This window comes from Ambystoma mexicanum, chromosome 2p (genome assembly GCF_040938575.1).
Source record: "Ambystoma mexicanum isolate Mex_15411 chromosome 2p, UKY_AmexF1_1, whole genome shotgun sequence".
Classification (NCBI taxonomy): domain Eukaryota; kingdom Metazoa; phylum Chordata; class Amphibia; order Caudata; family Ambystomatidae; genus Ambystoma; species Ambystoma mexicanum.
This window is the reverse complement of record NC_090923.1, coordinates 1001381360-1001401299: the sequence shown is the minus strand read 5'-3', so window position 1 is coordinate 1001401299 and position 19940 is coordinate 1001381360. Positions and strand designations below refer to the sequence as shown.

The 19940-nt window shown below is 44.4% G+C and overlaps 1 protein-coding gene across 2 annotated transcripts in view; it reads right to left on the bottom strand.

Moving 5' to 3' along the window:
• Positions 1–19940, bottom strand: part of LOC138567009 (UPF0696 protein C11orf68 homolog) — a 71825-nt gene that overhangs the window by 37736 nt on the left and 14149 nt on the right. Inside the window, exon 1 of one of the 2 annotated variants that reach the window (XM_069644812.1) lies at positions 14416–14569. The exons of the other annotated variant lie outside the window; for it this stretch is intronic. Coding sequence (XP_069500913.1) covers positions 14416–14421 — 6 coding nt within the window. The 5' untranslated portion in view covers positions 14422–14569. Of the gene's footprint in view, positions 1–14415; positions 14570–19940 lie in introns of those variants that run through there. 2 annotated transcript variants of the gene reach the window in all.

The following is a 19940-nucleotide window of genomic DNA, read 5'->3' as shown; positions in this document are numbered from 1 at the left end:
ATATTGCATTTCGGCGAGAAAGACCCATTTGAAAAAAAATTAAATGTTCCGCCTTCACTAGGGCATCAAAGGACCCTGAGATACAAAGAAGAAAAAAAAGGAAAATAATGTATCACAAGTAGAGTTGTCTTGGCAGGTTTATAAAACATGTCAAAGGTATGTTCAGCTTAATAAATAAGAAATAGATCTGTGGAAAGCACATTGACAAATACTCAACTCAATGCTCCCTATCCTGTGACAACCTTTCCCACAGGAAGAGAGAAATGGAGTTAAAAATTATTTCTTGCCATCAATGCAAAGGGGCCCCACCACATGTGTTGCCCTCCAGATACTGCCTCTCTCATCAATCATCGTGCATGCTCAAAAATTAAAGTAAAAATGCAGATTGGAGTACCAAAAGCAGCCACAAGGGGGTGCTGTAGGGGATACTGCCTAGTCTTTCGGTGGACCTATTGTGTAGCCCGATGCATCCCGCAACAAAGCAGCCACCTACATCAGCGCGTGATGCCAGAGAGAATCTTGGTGTAGAAAACTGAATATTTACAACTCTGCATTGGTGGCAGAGGGCAGAAATGACAATGTGTTGAGACATAGACTAGTGGGTCCCAAATACCCATTGTGTTCGTGTGGCGGCACAGAACTGATAGATACACCCCTGTAGTAAAATTCCTTTAAAGTGGTCTAATCCCTAAATTGTGTCCCAGGCGGGTGCCACACACGGGAAAGTTCGCGAGGGCTGGTAGGGAGATGAAATCTGAAAAGCCAGTCCCTGATCAGGGCATCATAGTAGGGAGAACCTACCAGATGAAAAGATAATGAAGATAACAAAAATACTCGCTTATTTGCAGAAAACTCCCTCGGCTGGGCGTGAAGCCAGCCCCATTAATTCCTCATAAAGATGAGTAAAGGGGGGGGGGAGGGGGGAAAGAGTATTAACGCGGTTACCTGTTGGCGAGTGCTGGCAAGCGTGTCTCTGCAGCAGTCTGCATTGGTGTCCGGCTTTCCGCAGCCCGGTGTTCTGCAGAATGCGGAAGTGAGATCACCAGTCAGTGCACAGCTGTGTGGAAGAGAAGGGGGATGAGGCCGGGATCCGACACACCCAGTGGTCCACGTCACTAGTATCATTACTCGCCGCCCACCACATCGAAAAGTGTAGATGGGCTGGTTTTAGGAAATGTTTTGCCATACGTCACTTATAGGACGTGTGAGGCGGTACCCAAAAGTTTCCTTTATTTGAACTGTACAAAGTGCAAAGAAACAGACACAAAACCATATGTTGCGGCACCCAACGGCTCTTCCGTTCAAACTGCAAAAAGTTTAGAAAACCAGACAGAAGCCCCTGTGGGTGCACAGCATGAAATGCGCCAAGACTTGGCTACAGGTACAGGCTTTCACTGCAGGGCTGGTGTCTCAAGACTGCAAAATTGACGAAATACAGCAGCCGAAATTCACGGACGGACAGTAAAGGGGAAATTGAGAACACCACAAGATACAGTTAGTAATGTAGCCACACAGCTGATTAAACGGTCATCCTCGAGATCACTAGGTGCGTGGCATTCGAAATGCAATGTAAACTGGGATGTGCCGAGGCTTGGATGCACAATGTGCATCATATGCTGGAATCACGTGGGTGGCATTTGTTGATGGAGTGACATGCCAACGCTAAGGGGCACTACCCAGGGGGTGCAATTCAACAAATGCCAAAGATGTAAGAATATGTGTAAAAGCACCAAACTGGTTGAGGTAGATGCTGTTCCGCATATCGTTGCAAACGTCGAAGTATTGTGCGGTTGTCAGTTTGTTTAGGTGTGGGACCACTGCCAAACAGATTCATGTTAGAATGATTCATATGCATAAAGCATCATGTTCACGTCTGGGGGATGTATAGCGCATTTAGTCCATTTTCCTGAGTGTTCATCCTGTGGATCCATCTGCTTTCCAGGTTCATAAGTCTGGTCTGTATATTTGTGCCAACTTGGATTTTCTCCAGGACCAACCATAGAAGATCATCAGCTGTGTGATGATTAGTCAAATAGTGAGCTACTACTGGATCCTAGAGCGATGCTCCGAGATCCTGGTCCCAACATTTCGCATGGTCTGCCCTATGTAATGATAGCCACATCGGCATTCGATGCAGTACACCACCTGGCTACTTTTACTGTTTGATTGGTGAAAGACACTGGACCCTAAAACACCAATTAGGAAAGTTTGAATTTTCCTTGTGAATCTGCACACAGAGCACGATCCACAGGGATATTGTCCCGATACCTTGTGAAGATTCCAGAGACCTGAGCGGGGAGTGTCCCGAACATATAGCGAGTGAACTAAATGTTCATTGATATTCCGTGCTCACTTAAAAGCGAACCTGGGAGTCTGGTAGTTGTAGCTTAACTATTGGCTAGTATTTATGGATCACCTTCTTGATGTTGAAGGAATTGGGACCATGAGTGGTCACATGTGACTCTGTCTAGTTGTTCCTCATATCGAGGGAGTCCAAGTTCAAGAAGTGCACCTTGGTTCGTAAATCTTGCTCTTTTCCTTGCAGTTGAAACTTGTTCTTGGATACCCTCTTAGCATGAGTTTGTCACCCAGGGTGGTGGCATTCATGTACAAATCCTGGATCGAGGAGCAGTTTCTGCGGACCCGCAGGAATTGTCCATATGGGAGATTTTGTCTGACATCCCTAGGGTGATCACTCCTGTAGTGTAGTAGCGTGTTGCGATCAGTGGGTTTTCTGTATAGATTGCATTCATGTCTGCCTTCTTGGCAGGTAATTTGGAGGTCCAAAAAGTGGACCGAGTTCCTATCATAGTCCATGGTAAATTGAATGTTGCTGTCGCACGTATTTAGCCACTCTTGAAAGGATTGAGACGTACCCAGTCTAGTTCTAAGAAACAAGCCATGCTGTCTAGTGTGTGGCAGGCCTGGAACTACTTTCCCCTGGTACTACTTTACCTGCGCTATATAAACCACACCCTGACTGCAGAACATGCTTCGTGTTATTCTGAAACCAGCAGCGTGACCTTCACCGTGTCCAGCTCCTGGTCTTCACCATCTTCCTGTAATCCTGCAAGAAGAAGATTATTCTGTTTTACCTGAGGAAACACCATCCAGCACTCAGCATCTCAAATGGGCTGCAATCTGTGGAAACCAAGAGAAGAAGAAACATCACTGACCTGCGAGTACTAGCTTAAGGACTTTCGTTGAACTGCTACCACAGCTGCTGTTCGAACATTGTGACCTGCAATAACGAGAAAGGGAAAAACAATATTAGAACGCACGCTTCCAAAACATCGAATTCCAAAAGTCGTACATGAATTCCATCGCGCTACGCCACGCTTCCATCCGGAGCACCACAGCAACATCTGCAAAGGAAAAGAGACATATTCAGGTTCGCTTTCAATATTAAACAACCGCACAGCGCCGTACTACCTTAACAGATTCCGGTGGCCTGTTTTTCATTGCGCTCTCATCCACTTGCAGCACCACAGCGGCCTGTGAGGAGGAGAAGAAAACACAGGTTAGCTTCAAAAGACAAAAAGGTGCTGCGCTTCGCGCTTTCGCTTACCTAGAAACGTGCCTCTCCATCCGGCACGCCAGCATCAAGACCTTCGCACCCGAAAAGAAGGAGATAAAGACATTAACGAATTCCCACCATAAACAGAACAAAGATTTACAATTAACAAACCTACCTGCCTACCAGCAGATTCAAGGTCATAGCAGGCCTGGGCCCAAGGAAGGCGTACTGCACCAGTGAAGCAACTCGGGCAGCTCGCCAACAAACGTGAAACGCCACTGCACAAGAAACGCAGGACGGATAGCTCACCCTACAAATAACTAAGGTGAGAATAGAACCCAGTTGGAAGGGAATCGGTCAGAGGGAGGTGGGAGATTCACCCATTAGAGACAGTTAACACAAATCCTCCCTTCTGTAATTGCAGATTCATTATTCAGCACTGAGCAACTACGTATCCAGGGTTCCAGATCTCAGAGCCTTCCAGACGCCCCCGGGGATATCAGGTGAGCGTAGCACTTTATCTGCAGAAAAAAAACGATTGTTGAAAGTAAAGAAATGTTTGCAGAGTGCTAGAGTCGTGAATTCTATAATGAACTCCGGTGGGACTCGAGATTGGGTATTATCAAGAGTTAGATGTTCGTAAATGCAATCTATTGCAGCTTCCTGTGGGATGGATGTATATAATGATTTAATATCCATAGTCACCAAATATTGGTGACCAGGATCAAAGTGAAGTCCCTCAAATGTTTGGATCGTATGCATAGTGTCCCCGAGATATGATTTGGTCCTTGAACAGGTGGGACAACTATTTAAAAGATGGAGGAATCCTGGAATTGTTAACGATTCGGGAGATACTGGGAAGGGACTGGATTTCAGCATTTGAATATCTCTGCATCAAGGGTAAATTAACAGACCCAAAGTAGGGCGGATCGGTGGCAAGAGAGTTAACGGCACTGGAAACAAACATTTTAGGAGGTACTGGGTAGGCCTGGTGGGGGAGATCTCGGAGGAGGACTGTGCCCGTATCTACAAAGTTGTTTTCCAGGGTGGCCTGTTCACTTCCATGATAGAACAAAACTTCAAAATGTTGATGGGGTTGCATAGAGATCCCCTGGAGTTGTAAGATTCAGGGGTCTCTGGCCCACATGCGGCGGTGGTGGTGTCCCAAGGTGCAAGTATTTTGGAAAGGAGGTTTTAAGCCGGGTGAAAGAGGTCACAGGAATATGGTTGGGCTTAGACTCACTGCAGACTCTCTTGGGGATCCCGCAAAAGGACAGGGAAGAATACAGACACCCAAGATATGGGAAGCAATGTTAAGGGTAGGGCGACTGGCCATAGCCCACTATTGGAAAAGTGAAACGCTCCTCTCGAAAGAGGTTTGGGAGGGGAAAGTACACAACATGAGGATAATGGAAAGGATGCCAGCTGCAGTGAACGATAGGATGAGTGAATTTCAAGTAGAGTGAAGCTCTCTGTTGCTCAAATGGGGACTGGGCAAAAGGAAACCGTTGTGGTAGAAGCAAATGAGTGGATGTTGAATCTGGAGGGAGAAGGGAAGAGGCCCTGGAGGGAGCCAACAAGGGTAAGAAACATAATGAGGATTGAGCCTCTGAGATGTTGATGAGGGGAGAGAACACCACTGGACATATTTGGTTGAGAACAGGGTTAAGAGAGGGGGGCAGCGCAGGGTTAGAATGAGTGGGGAGGATTAGGGTGGGAGGTCTAGACTTTTGATAATATGGTGGTCTTATCTGAAATTTCTGCTTTTTTTAAAAAAGTCTTGTTCTCTTAACTAAATTAAGTTTAAAAAATAAAAAAAAGAAATAAAACGATTGTGGTTTAATACAAGTGGTATGATACGGTTGGATGAGGAATTCAATATTTGCTCGATAAAGTATGTATGTTGGGTGACAGGATTTTTGTAGAATTGCTGCTGTAAAGGTGCAACCTGTTTGTGTGAGGTCAACAAAAATGGGCTGCAATTTGAGAGAGTTCTGCAGCTGCTGCTAGGAGAGCATCCACTGCCTGGAGAACACTTCTTGAAGACACTCAAGACCTGGCTCTCCCTTTCTGCATATCAACAGACCCAGTCCACCTCATGGGTGAATTGTCACTCACAGACCGGTGGGGGCTTCGATGAAATCACGTGAGGAGACGAGACAGCACAAGTACAGAGCATGCACGGAAAGGATTCCAGTCCATCCGCATATGATATGATCTGCATTCAATCACAACCATACATCAGTTCTAATGCTATTAAAGAAACAGAGGTGAGTATTATTCCAACCATGTCTGTTAAGTTTCTGAAATGTAAATAGGTGTGTTCTTGTACATGCCCGTTTCCACCCTTTCAGTGATAACTTGAAAATTTCTTTTTCAAGGTATGGAAACCAAATTGTCCCGGGAGGGAGAGAAGGATGGCCACCTGCGAGTGCTGGCTCGGACAGTTGTCTAGTTGGATTTCACTTTTTGTGGGGGGTCACTGCTGTTCAAAGTGGCCTTCAGTTGATTTGGCTAGTTGCTGTCTGATGCAAAGAAAGCAGTGAAGTTGAAGACGGAAAGTAAGGTCAGAGAGCCATGCCAGGGATTTGACTAGGAGTGTCACTTGCTACAATGTAACGAAAATTATTGAGAGAACCATATGCTGCTGGGTCATTTTGTTTGTTTGAATTGTAAAGGAAAGTAAAAGAAGTCGAGCACAACTCTCACCTCCATGTCTTTAATAGTATTAAGGGAGTGCTAATTCTGACAAGCAGCCCAACAGGTAAGGGGTGTACCAGCCAATTCTACTCTAAACCGAAAAAAGTAGGGAGTACAAGTACTCCCAACAGAGAAAATAGGAAATGGGCAAATTGGTTCTTGCTCCCCTGCTTTCACCCACACAGCTCTGATTATATGTTTGGAGCAGTAGTACACAAGCCACCGAGAGACACTCTACTATTATTACTGCCTGAAATGTATCTTTTAATGTTTATACATAGATTGGTGCAAAGAAATATTACAAAAACATTTGGTTTTCCAGGTGGAACTTATTTTCTCGCTTATAAAATACTCCAATTGGAACTTGACTTCATTGTTTTACCCCCTAAAAAGATAATTTTACTCCAACTTCAAAAAAGTATGGAGTAAAATACTCAATTCAAAATCTAATCTAGAGCAATGCTAACAATAATGGGAAATCAATGTTATATATCCAATTGTATGCCTCCTTGTTGCAATATTACCTTCGACTGCACCAGTGTATGCTGCAAGTAAAGAATCCAGTTATAGGGGGGGATCCCAAAACTTATTTTTTTCCCCATAGACTGAATAGGGGGAAAATACTTTGAGCATGCCTACAGGCCAAACCGCTGGATGGATTATCACCAAATTTGCGGCAGGGGCTTGGTCCCGAAAGCGTGCTTTTGTAAATTTGGTGACAATCCGTCCAGTAGTTTCCTTTAAAACGACCAAAAAGTATGTCTCAAAAAATTAGTGATATCTAGGTCCGCTCTGCGGTCACACTTCCCTGTTCGCTGCGCGGACAAGAAATTGATTGGCTAATACGTAGCATCATGTCCGCGGACATGTGGCACTTTCACTGATTGGTTGTGGAACAGCGTGAAATGCGTCAGATTTCTTTGCTGCCCCTGCCATCTTTTGTTCATGTTTTGGTGTACGGGGACATCGCCGGTAACGCATACAAAACAAGACACCAATGCACTTGTTATACTTATGAAATACTGTTTCCGAAGGTGAGCTTTAATTAGGCTGAGATGGGATGTGGCAGCACAAACTCAAAAAGTGGTGTTTTCTTTTCACCAAAGTCATACGGTAAAGTGGAAGTTGGTGCTCAATGTACGGCGAACAATTACCGGCGTCTGTGTTACAATGTATTTAGATTAATATTGTAGTTGGACTGGCATCCTACGTTTTGAAATCTGAGGCCGCCACCTGGACTGTTTGATGGAAACAGCGGTTTTGGAGGCGTATGGGAGTAGCGGTTCTCTTGATTGGACTCTCATATGTTGTTGCAAAGTGAGAATGTATTTGCTTTCTGATTGAAGGACACTTGCTTTGCTTTTTGGGTTGCGAGGTCTGTAGGCCCACGCATTTGAGTGAATACATAAGGGGCAATTGTTTTTTGACCTTGAGCGAAAGGGAAACTTCAAAAGGAATGAAAGAAATGACTGGTTGGAAAAAATACCATTTGATAAGGTTATGTTTTAAAAACGTTTGTACAAAACATGAAATATCAGTTCACAAAGACTCATTGCTGCAAATACATTGGTCTCTTACTTGGCCAAAAACAATGGAGCCAGTAAACATCATGTAAGTTTAATTTTGACGACTCTACACCAAACCGCATTTTAATTTTATATTACCGAAACACTTGTGACAATATAACTGAAGTATTATCTTTCTGAGCAGTTGCAATTTTCCTCCAATAACGGAGAGTGCAGAATCTCCGCATTTGCAGGGTATGACTAGAGTCACCCTTGTTGACTGTTACTATTTCCTCTTTGAAATGTTATGCTTGCCCACAGAGCTTTGTGTATCACTTTGCATATTCTTTTGCTCTGGTTTACAATCAATCACGAGATGTAATTTTTTCTTGCTTGTCCCTTCATTTCGACTCCATAACTGAATTACCATCTCACTGAGTAGCTTTTTAAACCATACGGCGACTGCTCATTGTCGGCATTTGTAGGCTGTCACTATATTTACCCATGGTCAACGCTAATATTTCCTTAAAATGTAATGTTTGACCACTTCGATTTGTGTACTACTTTCCACAATGTTTGTGTCTTTTTTGAAATTTTTTGCCACACGTTGGGTATTGATACATATTTTCACCTACGTTTTCCGCCTAGCTACATCTTGCTGTACTGTGTGTGCCATGGATTCCAGATGCCGAGTGACGGCTTCTTTGGACGCCAAATGCAACTGCTCGTGACCGGCTGCCTGTCCATTACAATGTTGTGGGATGACCGGCCAGGCCCCCTTTGTCCCTACGCTGAATTAGCTATAAGGAGTAACATAACATCATTTATGGTGGTGTAGGGCAAGGGTCATGGCGTCGTCTTGGAAATCACTGTGCAAACAAAGCAGGTGCTTTAACAAAAACGCATACCGTGCGAATGGAAAATAATTACATCTGCCTCACCTTGAACATTTTCAATGACACCCTTAGAACTTTGTTAAAATGTAATTGAAAATGGGATTAGTGCGATGGTCTCTGACAGTTGTTTGTTAAATAAAACTACTTTACAAATTCTAAAATGTTAACGTTTTCTTTTAAAATCCAGTATATCATTTCAAAATGTAAGGTACTACGCTGTACATTTATTTACAGGTTCTGCGTCACGGCACATACTTTTGCTTTTTGCAGGCTGCCATGGAAAGCGAAGAGGGGCCATGTATGGAACAACCACCTTCCCTTTCTATGGTGGCGACAGGAACGTCATTTCACCAAAATGCCAGGGGTAGCGGAAGTGACATCACATGACCCTTGGCCCCTAGTGACAGCACAGGAAGTGATGTCAATTGACCACACCCCAAAGTCATATCGCGGGATGCGATGGAACACAACCTTTCACCTGTGCTTCACAGGAAGTGCTATCACATAGCATTGTACACTACAGAAAATATGGTTACGATATCGCTATAATGTGATGCACATTTCATACAAGAATGGATCGCCATATGTATAGTTAAGATCAGTGTATATAGGCCCATATTACCAAATTACTGCGAATGCAAGCAGACATCCATGACCAAATGATAATGATGTGTTATTATATAGCACTTACGCTTAAACGCTTTATATAGAAAAGATATACACCCAATATCACACAACCTGTGTTGGTACTCATTTACCAACCTCCAACCTCAGAAGGATGAAAGGCTGAGTTGAGGCGTTTAAGAACAGACTAAATCAGTGACACACCCCCTGAAGTGTCCCCGAAATAAACCTTTAATGAGTCTAGCAATTATTGTATAGAATTCCAGAAAGATGCATTATTTGGTATTCCTATTCCTTCTTATTTAGGGTCAGTGCTGAAAGTGTTAGACTCCTTTTCTTCTTTTTTTTTTTAAAGGGGCTTTAACCAGAAAGCCAGCCACTCCAGAACTAAAGAGCCACATGGTGCTGGCCACAGCCCATGAGCTTATATTACAAAACAAAAAAAATAAGTTTTTTTTTCTAGAGGTCGCAAGGGAGCCCAGAGGTCGCAGCTGCGACCTCTGTTGACCCCTAGATGACATCCTTGGGTGGCGATTTTGAAAAAGGATTTTGTTTTGTAATTGCTGTATGTTTATTTATGCGTCACAGCACGTACTTTTGCTTTTTGCAGGCTGCCATGGAAAGCGAAGAGGGGCCATGTATGGAACAACCGCCTTCCCTTTCTATGGTGGCCATCTTGAAAAAGGATTATAAGCAGAAATCCTATTTTTCTGTAGCACACGTTATTGCTCTGCAAATCTATACTATTACTGGCAAATCTTATTGCGTCTATGTCTAAGTACATGGAGTGTACGATATATATTTTTTTAATATACTTACACTGTGAAAGGTGGTTCTTAATGGAACATTTACTTTGCTAACGGATGGCTTTCTTTTTTGGTAGGACAGGTAATAAGGCAATTTGCGAACGGAAATAAGGAAAGAGGCACCAAATGGAAATATGGGGGGGGGTAGGTGGACGGCGCCAAAAATATTGTGCATTTGTTATTTGTAAGATAGGGGCAGTGTTTGTCATGCTCCTTCATTACAGCAGTGCTGCTGTTTCTTGGGGAGGAGGGATGGCCTTAGCTCATGTCATTTTCAGATAACTAGAACTTTTCCTAAAAGTCTGTAATGTGTACTACATTGTTAATGGCTGACTACCAATACGTGTTGGCGATGTGCAAGGGAAATGTTGCAGGTGGACGTTCCTACGTTTCCACACTGTCCACGTGGCATACGTCTTACTGTTCAGTGTTTACGGATTCTCGGACACGTCACCGTGCTGTACACCAGCATATTGTCATGTGGTATTCTCTGCAAAGTGTGTAAATAAGTCAGAAGTTACTTTACATTATAGTTACGTGCCACTACTATAAACCGATGCTCTTTAGCAAAAAAACTTTGGTAAAGGGACGTATGGTTAAGTTGCCCCACTAAAAACCCGTAAAATTCACTAAATGTAAAAAAATAAAAAAAAATAAAAAAAAAAAACCTTTGTTAAGGGGACGTTATGGTTCTAAGTAAAACCCAAAAACCCCTGAAATTCGCCAGTTATGGTAAGCTAAGCAACCATAATTGCCTGCACCACTGTGTACTGCCAACACTAACACCCAGGACATCAAAGATGACATCACAAATGTCATTGATGACATCACATGTCTAGCCCCTTTGTTTTTGTTCACTGCCATATCTAGGCCAGGTGGGTTCATTTACTGACAGGCAGAAAGTTAACTTTCAAAAGGTATTTTGTTTATAGATATTGCTATTTTCACATGTTCTTACAATACTTGCCTTCTAATTTAACTGCATCTTATGATGTACATATATAGGGGAAGAAGCAGGCCTGAAACACAGCAATCATTTTTGTGCGTGAATACAATCTTGTATATTACACACATTTGCTAATGATACTACCGCTCATTTGCTTACTTTACTTTCTACATATAAGCCCCATATGTGTATGCATTATGGTCTATTTATATTTCTGTGTTTATTAGTAGAAATATATAGCATTTATTATTAGCTACTTAGTACATTTTTCACAGTACGGAAAAGTCTCAACTTTTTTTTTTAATATAACTTTGGAACATTACAAATATAGCTCCTCTATGGTGTATGCTGCAGCCAATACCTACATTCTTTATGACTAGGTTCCTGTACTAGAAAGAACACTGCAATGGAATGTTCTTTAGAACACTACATTGTGTAATGAAGTATATTGTTTATTACACATCTCCTGATAATCCCTGATACTTTTTTCCAAAATTACATTCACAACCCCAGGTCTAAAAAGTAAAAGCACATGTGATGTCATCAGTGATTTCATCAATAACATTTGTGATGTCATCTTTGATGTCCTGGGTGTTAGTGTTAGCATTGTACAGTGGTGCGGGCAATTATGGTTGCTTAGCTTACCATAACTGGCGAATTTCAGGGTTTTTTCGGTTTTACTTTGAACCATAACGTTCCGTTAGCAAAGTTTTTTTTGTGAATTGCATAGGCTTTTTAGTAGTGCAACTTAACCATAACGTCCCCTAACAAAGATTTTTTAGTGAAAATATATATATATATCCCACCCCAGTGAAAAAGACAAATGAGATACAAGAAGAGAGGATGCAGCACTCTGGACGAGAAAACAGGGAGAAGGCAATTTTCAGCTATCACAATGCTTTTTGTAGAAGGCTGTACATTGGGGGGCGGGGGGTGTGGGTTAACAGGTCACCCAACCGGTATTTAGGGCCCAAATATCAACCAACTGGGCAGTTGGGTCCATAGTACCTTATTGGCAGTTTGACTATGTCAAACCAGGTTGTTCAGTGTGGTTTGTGGCAGTTCAAGTGCAGCGTTAGTGGTGGTGTTGTGCAGGAAGGTGCAGGGTGGCCGAGCAGAGCTTGTTGCCATTTGAAGGTGATGCCAGGAGAAGAGAGGATTGCGAGGGCCACTAGAGTCGGTTTGAAGAAGCTGTTGACTGCATACGGACAGGTTCGATGAAGCGCTCGAGGCGATGCAGACCGTGAAGGCCACCAGGGTCGGTTTGAGGGACAGAGTAGACCGACTGGTTTACTCGGCGATGCAGGTGGGAAAAAGATGCTGGCAACTAGATGTGCAGGTTCGGTTCGAATGATCCTTGATGCAGCATCCGATGGTTAGGGCTCGAAGATCCACCAGGGTCGGTTTGACTGGTGATGACGATCAGTAGCGAAGATACTGGCGGAACGAGCAGTGGAGGCAGATCCAACAAAAGGAGCTTGAAGTTCAAGCTGAGGCAACGATGCACTCAGCTAGCAGTGCGGCTGTGAACAAGTTCAAATGAGAAGTTCCGAAACTTGGTGAGTGCCAAAGGCAGCTCTGGAGGGTCCTGCTGGTTCAAAAGGCAGTGAAGAAAAAAAATAAAAATAAAAAAAAATAAAAAAGTGATGGTTGGAAGGTTTAGAATGAATCGTAACCTCCGTCATTGCTCTGAGCAACCCTCCAGACCATCATTCTTCGCCTGACAAACCATTACAGAAGGGGAAAGATCATATGCAAATCATGCTTGGTTCCACCCCAAAAGGGGCAGTCCAGCCTTTTTTGGACCTCATCGATTGAAGGGTATCTTGTGTCTTTAGGCCCAGCAGGCACAGGACCCACGTCTGGGCATACCCGTCCCACTCAGGGCAACAAAGCAAAAACAAAGGTCTTTTACAACAGTTTGATCCGTTTGATGCAAGGAAGAGGAGGGCTCTTCTGTCTTGGCTCTCTGGATACCAAAGTCCCACTCAGGGGTCTCAGGGACAAGTTCGATCCTTGCTCTCTGGCTCACAGCAAGGGCGGCTTGTGCACACCTTCAGGGGTACTTCACCAAGTTGAGGGCTTCCCAGCAATGTGGCTGGAAGAGAGGCAGGACTTGTTCCAGCAGCAGGTTTACCCCCAATGTGCCTTGGGGCACATAGCTTGCCTCTAACTTGGATGCTCAGTATCCACCTCACTGGTGGAGGGCTCTGGAAAGTGAACACTCCAACAGAGGTCAAATGAATTCTTCTTCCAGGTTTGGAGTCCAAAAGATGATCAGAATAAGTGGTGGGAGACCCCTTCTTCTAAAAGCAAACGCCTGTAGGCGATTGGACTAAAGTTAGCCTGCTTTAGGGGTGCAATCACTGCGCTTGAAAAAAGTGGACTTTCCCCTTCTGACATCACACCCAAAGTGCTTTACTCTATAGGAAGTGCTGGGGACAGGAAGGAAAGAGAGGTAGAGAGAAACAGGATAGTGACGTCTTCCTCCACAACAGAGCTCCTCGGCCTACCATAAGACCATCCCCTTGCCTTTTCACTAGGATCAAAGGCCTTGGTGTGAGGCTACACTATTTGAATGGGTGTGCTCCTTTAATGCATGGGCCCAGGACAGCTCTCTGTAGAGTGGCTGGATCTGGCGCTGGGTGTTACCTACCCTCACAAAGAGATCAAAGAAGAAGCCTGGCTATTCAGATCCCTGTCTTTATTTGGTAGAGCCAGCCTCTCTGGCCAGAACACACATTACCTCACACAGCTGAGCTGGCTCACTGGAGTGGACACCTCTGATATCAATTTAGATGTGGTTAAAACGATCATGAGTAGTGCCATGCACCATGCCTTAACTTTGGCATAGTTTATGATCATCATAAGTAATGCGTGATGGTGGCACAATAGTGTTGGTATAGGGGTACATATCTTAAATGCAACCCGTGCTCCAGTGACTTGGCTGTCACTGCAGCTATCAAATGGGCAACTGTGACCTCTGAACCTGTCCTGTGCCACCGACCGAGAAGGCCGCAGATCAGTACTGATCCAGTGGAGCACCAATACATACGATGCGTTTGTCGCGGAGTTTATCAAAGGTGGATCTGATTAGCAAATTACCCTTTCAGAGATGGAATTACCTGCATCATTTCAATACCATTGCCAGATGGCAATTCGATGAGGAGTGGATATTTTTTTTTATTGTCCTTGTTCGTAACTGGATGTTTTTGTTATTTGAGATACATCTCAAAATGTACACTCACCACTAGCTGGCAATTATGGACTCTTGGAAAGTACGGAATTGCAAGCATTGTGCATCATGAACGGCGCGAGGGAGAGGGGCATTTTATGTGCTGCCAATTTGTTGCAACCTGAAATTTGTACATACTTTAGCTGTCAAATTCTGGTAAACCCTCCCGATCCTCCTCCTCCTCACCTGCATCTTCTATTGTGCTGTCGTGGGTCTCTGACTCCTTCTTTCGACAAGTCTTCCATGCTTCCTTGGGCTTCCTTTCCTTCTTTTGATGAAGATAAGGGCGAGCTCCCTCTGAGGCCACCTTGACCTGAGACGTAAACCAGGACCAGGGGGACCCCGAGGAGGAAGCCCCAGATTATCAGGGAAAAAGCCTCCTTGGCGTAAAAAACCATGAGATTGAGGAGTCCTGAGTCCTTCCTTATTGTGTCTTGAAAAAGATGGAACAGCCAAATCTCAAGTGCGGAACAAAGTCTCTTGTACTTGCTTAAATACTCAATAGGGAAGAGCCTTGATGCCAAAGGAAGTTCTTGATACTGATGGTAGGAAGTATGATGAAGTAAGGCAACTTCAGTGAAGAGTGGCTGGGCCGATAGAAGGAAGGACGTCCTGTGTCCGGAAGGCGTTACAGCCAGACTGAGGAAAGAAGAGTCCTAACTGGATACAGATAGATAAGCCTTATCCACAAGAAGGCATAATAAGAACAAGGAAAGTGCGAAAATCCGCGAGGACAGGGCGGGGAAAGAAGAAGACAGTCGGAAGGGACCGTAAGAGAGCGGTAGAGCAGGTAAAAGTCACCAGAAAAGAAAACACCAGAAAGACAGGTAAGAGAATGTAACCACAGAGGTTAAAGGAAAGTTGAAAACTATGAGATAGTTAGAAGGCAGCAGTACCGCAAGAAACACAGTGGTGGACGAGACAGAAGGCGTAGGGAGAGAGAAGAGGCGAAGTCAAAGGGATAGATAAACAGAAATTATAGGATAAGAGCGAGTCACCGAAATAAAAATATGAGTGAGCAATAAGAGGAAATAGCTAGTGGAAATCACTTACCCGACACCGGAGAAAAGACAGTGTATGGAGGAATCCTAAAAGAAAAAACAAGCACGAAGAAAAGTAAAACACAGAAAGGAACTGGTAGAGACCGGCAGAAGCGTGAGCGCTGAGGAAACAGGAGAAAAAACTAAACTGCTGGGGACAGAGTCTCAGAGCGTCTACCAGGAAACAGATACAACGCACTGAGTAGGAGACTCCACCCAGGGATATAGTGATGGCGGCCATCTTGGAAAAAACACCAGACCGTCAAAAAGGACACCAGCCACCATATTACATGTACTTCCATTTTTGCCATACTTTCCAAGGGCACAGCATGACATTAGCCACACCTTTCTCAAATAAGCCACACCCTAAACTAGAGCAAATTTATTACACATTAGAACCCTGGGCCGGTGAATACGCCTTTCCTATTGGTCAATTTGCGGACTATAAGTAACTATGTAGCTCGCAGTTTCATTATAGCCCGCAAATTTGGACTTTGCTGGTTTTGTAGCTGGGAAAGTCGAGCACTAACAGTGCTTCACCCCACTCTAGTGGCCTTCTTTAAAATATCCCTTGTCTACGAATACCATGCTTTTTTTTTTCTTTAAATGCATGATAGTGGGGGTCGCATTGAAGTCAGAGAGAGACCCCTTTACTTGTCCCTCACTCGCTGGGCCGGCCTTAGCGGCAGCAGCACACTGCACAAATTGGCACCCCGCGCCCCTGGTCAGGGTGGGGTGCACCACATTTCTGTTCTACCTCCCCGCTCTGGCGCCTCGCAGGGAGCTAAAATCACTGAAATAGGGTGTTCATAATGCAAGAGTGCCCTATTCCAATGCAAACCGCCTCACTCCCACGTCGGAGCGAGGAGGTAATCATATGAATAGGGTCCTGATACAAAGCATCAGCACCCTATTGTTATTAAATGCGCCCTGGGTGGGTGCATTTAATAGGGAAAGGGCACCTGCTGCACCTTCTCCCACTACACCAGATCAGGGGATCCCTTGAAAGACTCCCCTGAGCTGGCGTGGCAGGGGTTAATAGCACCCCGGGCTCTCGCCTGGCCTTCCCCCTGCCCTAAGGCCGGCCCTGTTCACTCCGCCCCCCCCCATTCCGTGAGCCCGAGCACGCACCTCAGGCTATGCTTCCTCACTTATCTTCCCTGTGCCCCCTCCCTCCTCACTGTGCACTCACTCACCCCCCCTCAACTATCCTTTTTCTGCTGTCGCTCACTCTTCCGTGGTCCTCGCTTGCCTTCCGTGTACTCCTCCGGTCTCCACGTTCTGTGCTCTGTCGCACACTCACACCTGCTAACTCCTCCCTGAGGGCATGGTTACAACCCCCCTACTGTGCCCCTTTATAAACTTAAATATTCCACGTGGAATATCCCCCCCCCAAAAAACATATATATTTTTAAATAAACTTTGTGTGTTTGCCCATGGGTTCTAATAGCTTTATTGACCTCGCCCTCGGGCCGTACCATCGTTCTGGGTCCTGAAGACCAATTAATGGCCCGAGCAGGATTGAAACATTACTGCCACCCAGTGTGCCTCTCTTTAAATGTCATTAATATATGTTTGAATATGAACTGCACTACCGACCTTGATATAGTTTAAAGAGACCCATTTCACTTAACACATTGCCCTCAAAATGTAACGAGAACTCGACCTTTAGGTTGGACTGGCACATTTTGGGCATCCAATGTCTACATTTCACACCTTCAGAAGTTACCAAGGTGTGTGCATTTTCTCCTTAGTACAGCAATAATTCAATCTCACTAATCAAAATACTGTCCTCTTGTATGGCGGACCCAAGCAAAGGAGACCGCTCCAGGGCCTGTGCTAGTAAACGTTGTACGTTTTCTTTATGTTTCAACATATTGTTAGAAAAACTAAGCACAATAAAAAACAACATGAACCTCCGCTCAAAGCTACCAAAAAGATAAGAATGATCAACAAACTTCCAGAACTAAACACCATGAACTATCATGAGTTGTTCACACAAACAATTCAAAGAATTTTTGTAGAAAAATAATTTTAAGCTGAAAATCACTCTGAGGTAATAAGGTTGTCTGTTATTTCAGCGTTCTGAGACTTATGGGTGTGTAGCTTTACTTAAGAAATACATGCATTATTATTATAGTGTATTCTGTGTGAGGGAAGCATGGAATGCCCCCCAATCGAAACAGACCCCAGTCACCTCATCTTCACAACAAGGCTATGCAAGTCTATGTAGCTTTATTTAAATCCCATATCATACCATAGTAATATAAGCTCCAAGTAATTCACGTGTAATATTGCACAGGTTGCAAGGCCCCAGGTAATCTGCTCATCAATGGCTCAAATCTGGGTAACTACCACATACAACAACAAAAATATAAGGGAGATCCAGCTGACAAACCTTCAGAATGTGATGCGGAATGGGAACCAAGCCTTTCCAGTCTGAAGCACTTGCCCCATTAGGTTTATTTTTACCTTTGTAAGATAGTGATGATATATAACACTACAAAAACGTTGTTAAAAAGGGACGTTATGGTTAAGTTGCACTAGCAAAAACCTATGAAATTCAATGGAAAAAAGGTTACAGGGATGTTATGGTTACAGGTAAAGCCGGAAAAAAAACGTGAAATTCGCCAGTTATGGTAAGCTAAGCAACCATAACTCGTGCCACCAGTGTGCCCTGCAAGGACTAACACCCATGACATCAAAGATGCCATCACAAATCTCATTGACGTTCTAGTCTTGGAACTCCTTACTCTCTGAAAACACGTTGTTAAAGGGACGTCATGATTACAGGTAAAACCGAAATAAAAAACGAAATTCGCCAGTTATGGTAAGCTGAGCAACGCCAGCACACTCTGCATGTCTGCATGTTGTCCTCCACCTACAATGATGTGTTGGAGGGGACATTTGGTAGTTGTGCAAGTACACGCATGTGTATCTGTTCCTCTCTATCCTGGTAAAACTGCCACTGCGCAGCATATGCGAACGAACGTTAATTAGGTCGCAGCGCTCACCCACGGCCTACAGGTACCTACACAGATAAACATCCCACCTCCCAAAACGCTCGGCACACGGGTGGCGCCCTATTATTCACATGCGCACAACGTATTCCGCCCAAAAGGCGTCCTGTGGACTGCACTTCGAAAGGAGAGCAGTGGAGACGTCACCATGTGACCGCACCCACGCTGTGCGTGGGCCCTTATTTCAGTGACAGGATCCGTACCCATGGACAGTGGCAAAGTACAGAGTGTTTTTCTGAAAGTACACGCTTACAAACACACAACAATGGCCCGTTGTAAATGTATTTAAGTTTATGAACAATGTAGGCCTGTTTTCTGGGTGCAAGTTCTTCACAGCAGCCCTACAAAAGGCCACACCCCAGAGCTGCTCCGCAATCTATTTGCAGCTTTTCAGAACACGGTAGTAGGCCACATAGGTTTGGCGTGTAAGTGATGTTGGACCAAATGGGCTGTGCTACATTGCGTTTGCAAGTAAATGCAACCATGTCAACCCGGCTCAGTGTGCGCAGTAATGCAGAAAAATAAGAACAGCCCTTTCTGTGACCCGCACCCACAGGTGTGATAGTCCCCAATGTCCCAATATCATGGGTAGCAAGCTGAAACCAGGAGTATGGGCACGTGCATTTCCGAAAGAAAGGCGAGGGTCGTGCCCCCAATAAAGCAGAAACATTCCTTCTTCCCTTTCTACTGTCTTCTTTTCAGCACACCGTCATTGCGTACTGTTAAAAGGTTCCACACACATCCACCAATAACATTGAATAGCTCCCCATGTAACAGTATCAGTTCTGTACAACAGTCCTCTGTGTACACACCACGTCGAGAAACGTTATTGCGCAATCCCTCTGCCTCCAGAGTCCCACTTCCATTACCGGCATCCTAAAAGTTCCCCGATGCGGTTTTCGTGCGGGCATGGGGGAATACATTGCAACCAGGGTTGGGGGAGCTCTTTTTCTATATGCTTCTAGAGAAACACCTTTTTTCCGTTTTTATTCTATTTTGTGCTCACACTATTACAGTAAACTCGTCAGCGCATCCTGTAGACGAGCAAAGAAAACTGCATTACCAATGGACGACAACAAAAAGCCATTTTCTTTGAACAACTCAGCATTTCCACAACTGTTGGGGTCACTGTTGCAGAAGAACATCCCACGAACGAAAAAAATAAAAATAAATACATGCTTCTGTTGATGAGACCCCTTCCGACCTCTGGGTCCTCCATCGTAGATGTATAAAGGTTTTTGTTTTTTCTCTTTATATGCGTTTCCGTTTGGCTCGCCTCACGTTTTTACCACATTCTGGTCAATGCTTCTTGCACAGTGTAAAAGAAAACGGCATTGCCAATGGCGCTCAAATAAATACCATTTCTATTTCCTATTTCCCACAATTCCTTTTCCATGGCCACCATGATCATAACGGCAGGATATGGCACGTGCGATTTTCCATTTACAATGAGGGCCGCGGCTCAGTAAAGCAGACACAATACTTCTTCCCTTTGCACTGGCATTTTTGCAGCATTCCCTCATTGGGTGCTGTCAAATTTTCAAACACGCATGCAGCAATTACATACAAAACCTCTCCATTGCACACTATCATTTCTGTGCACCACTCCATATTTACCCGCGAAGTGGCGCATTACGCACGAATACTCCGT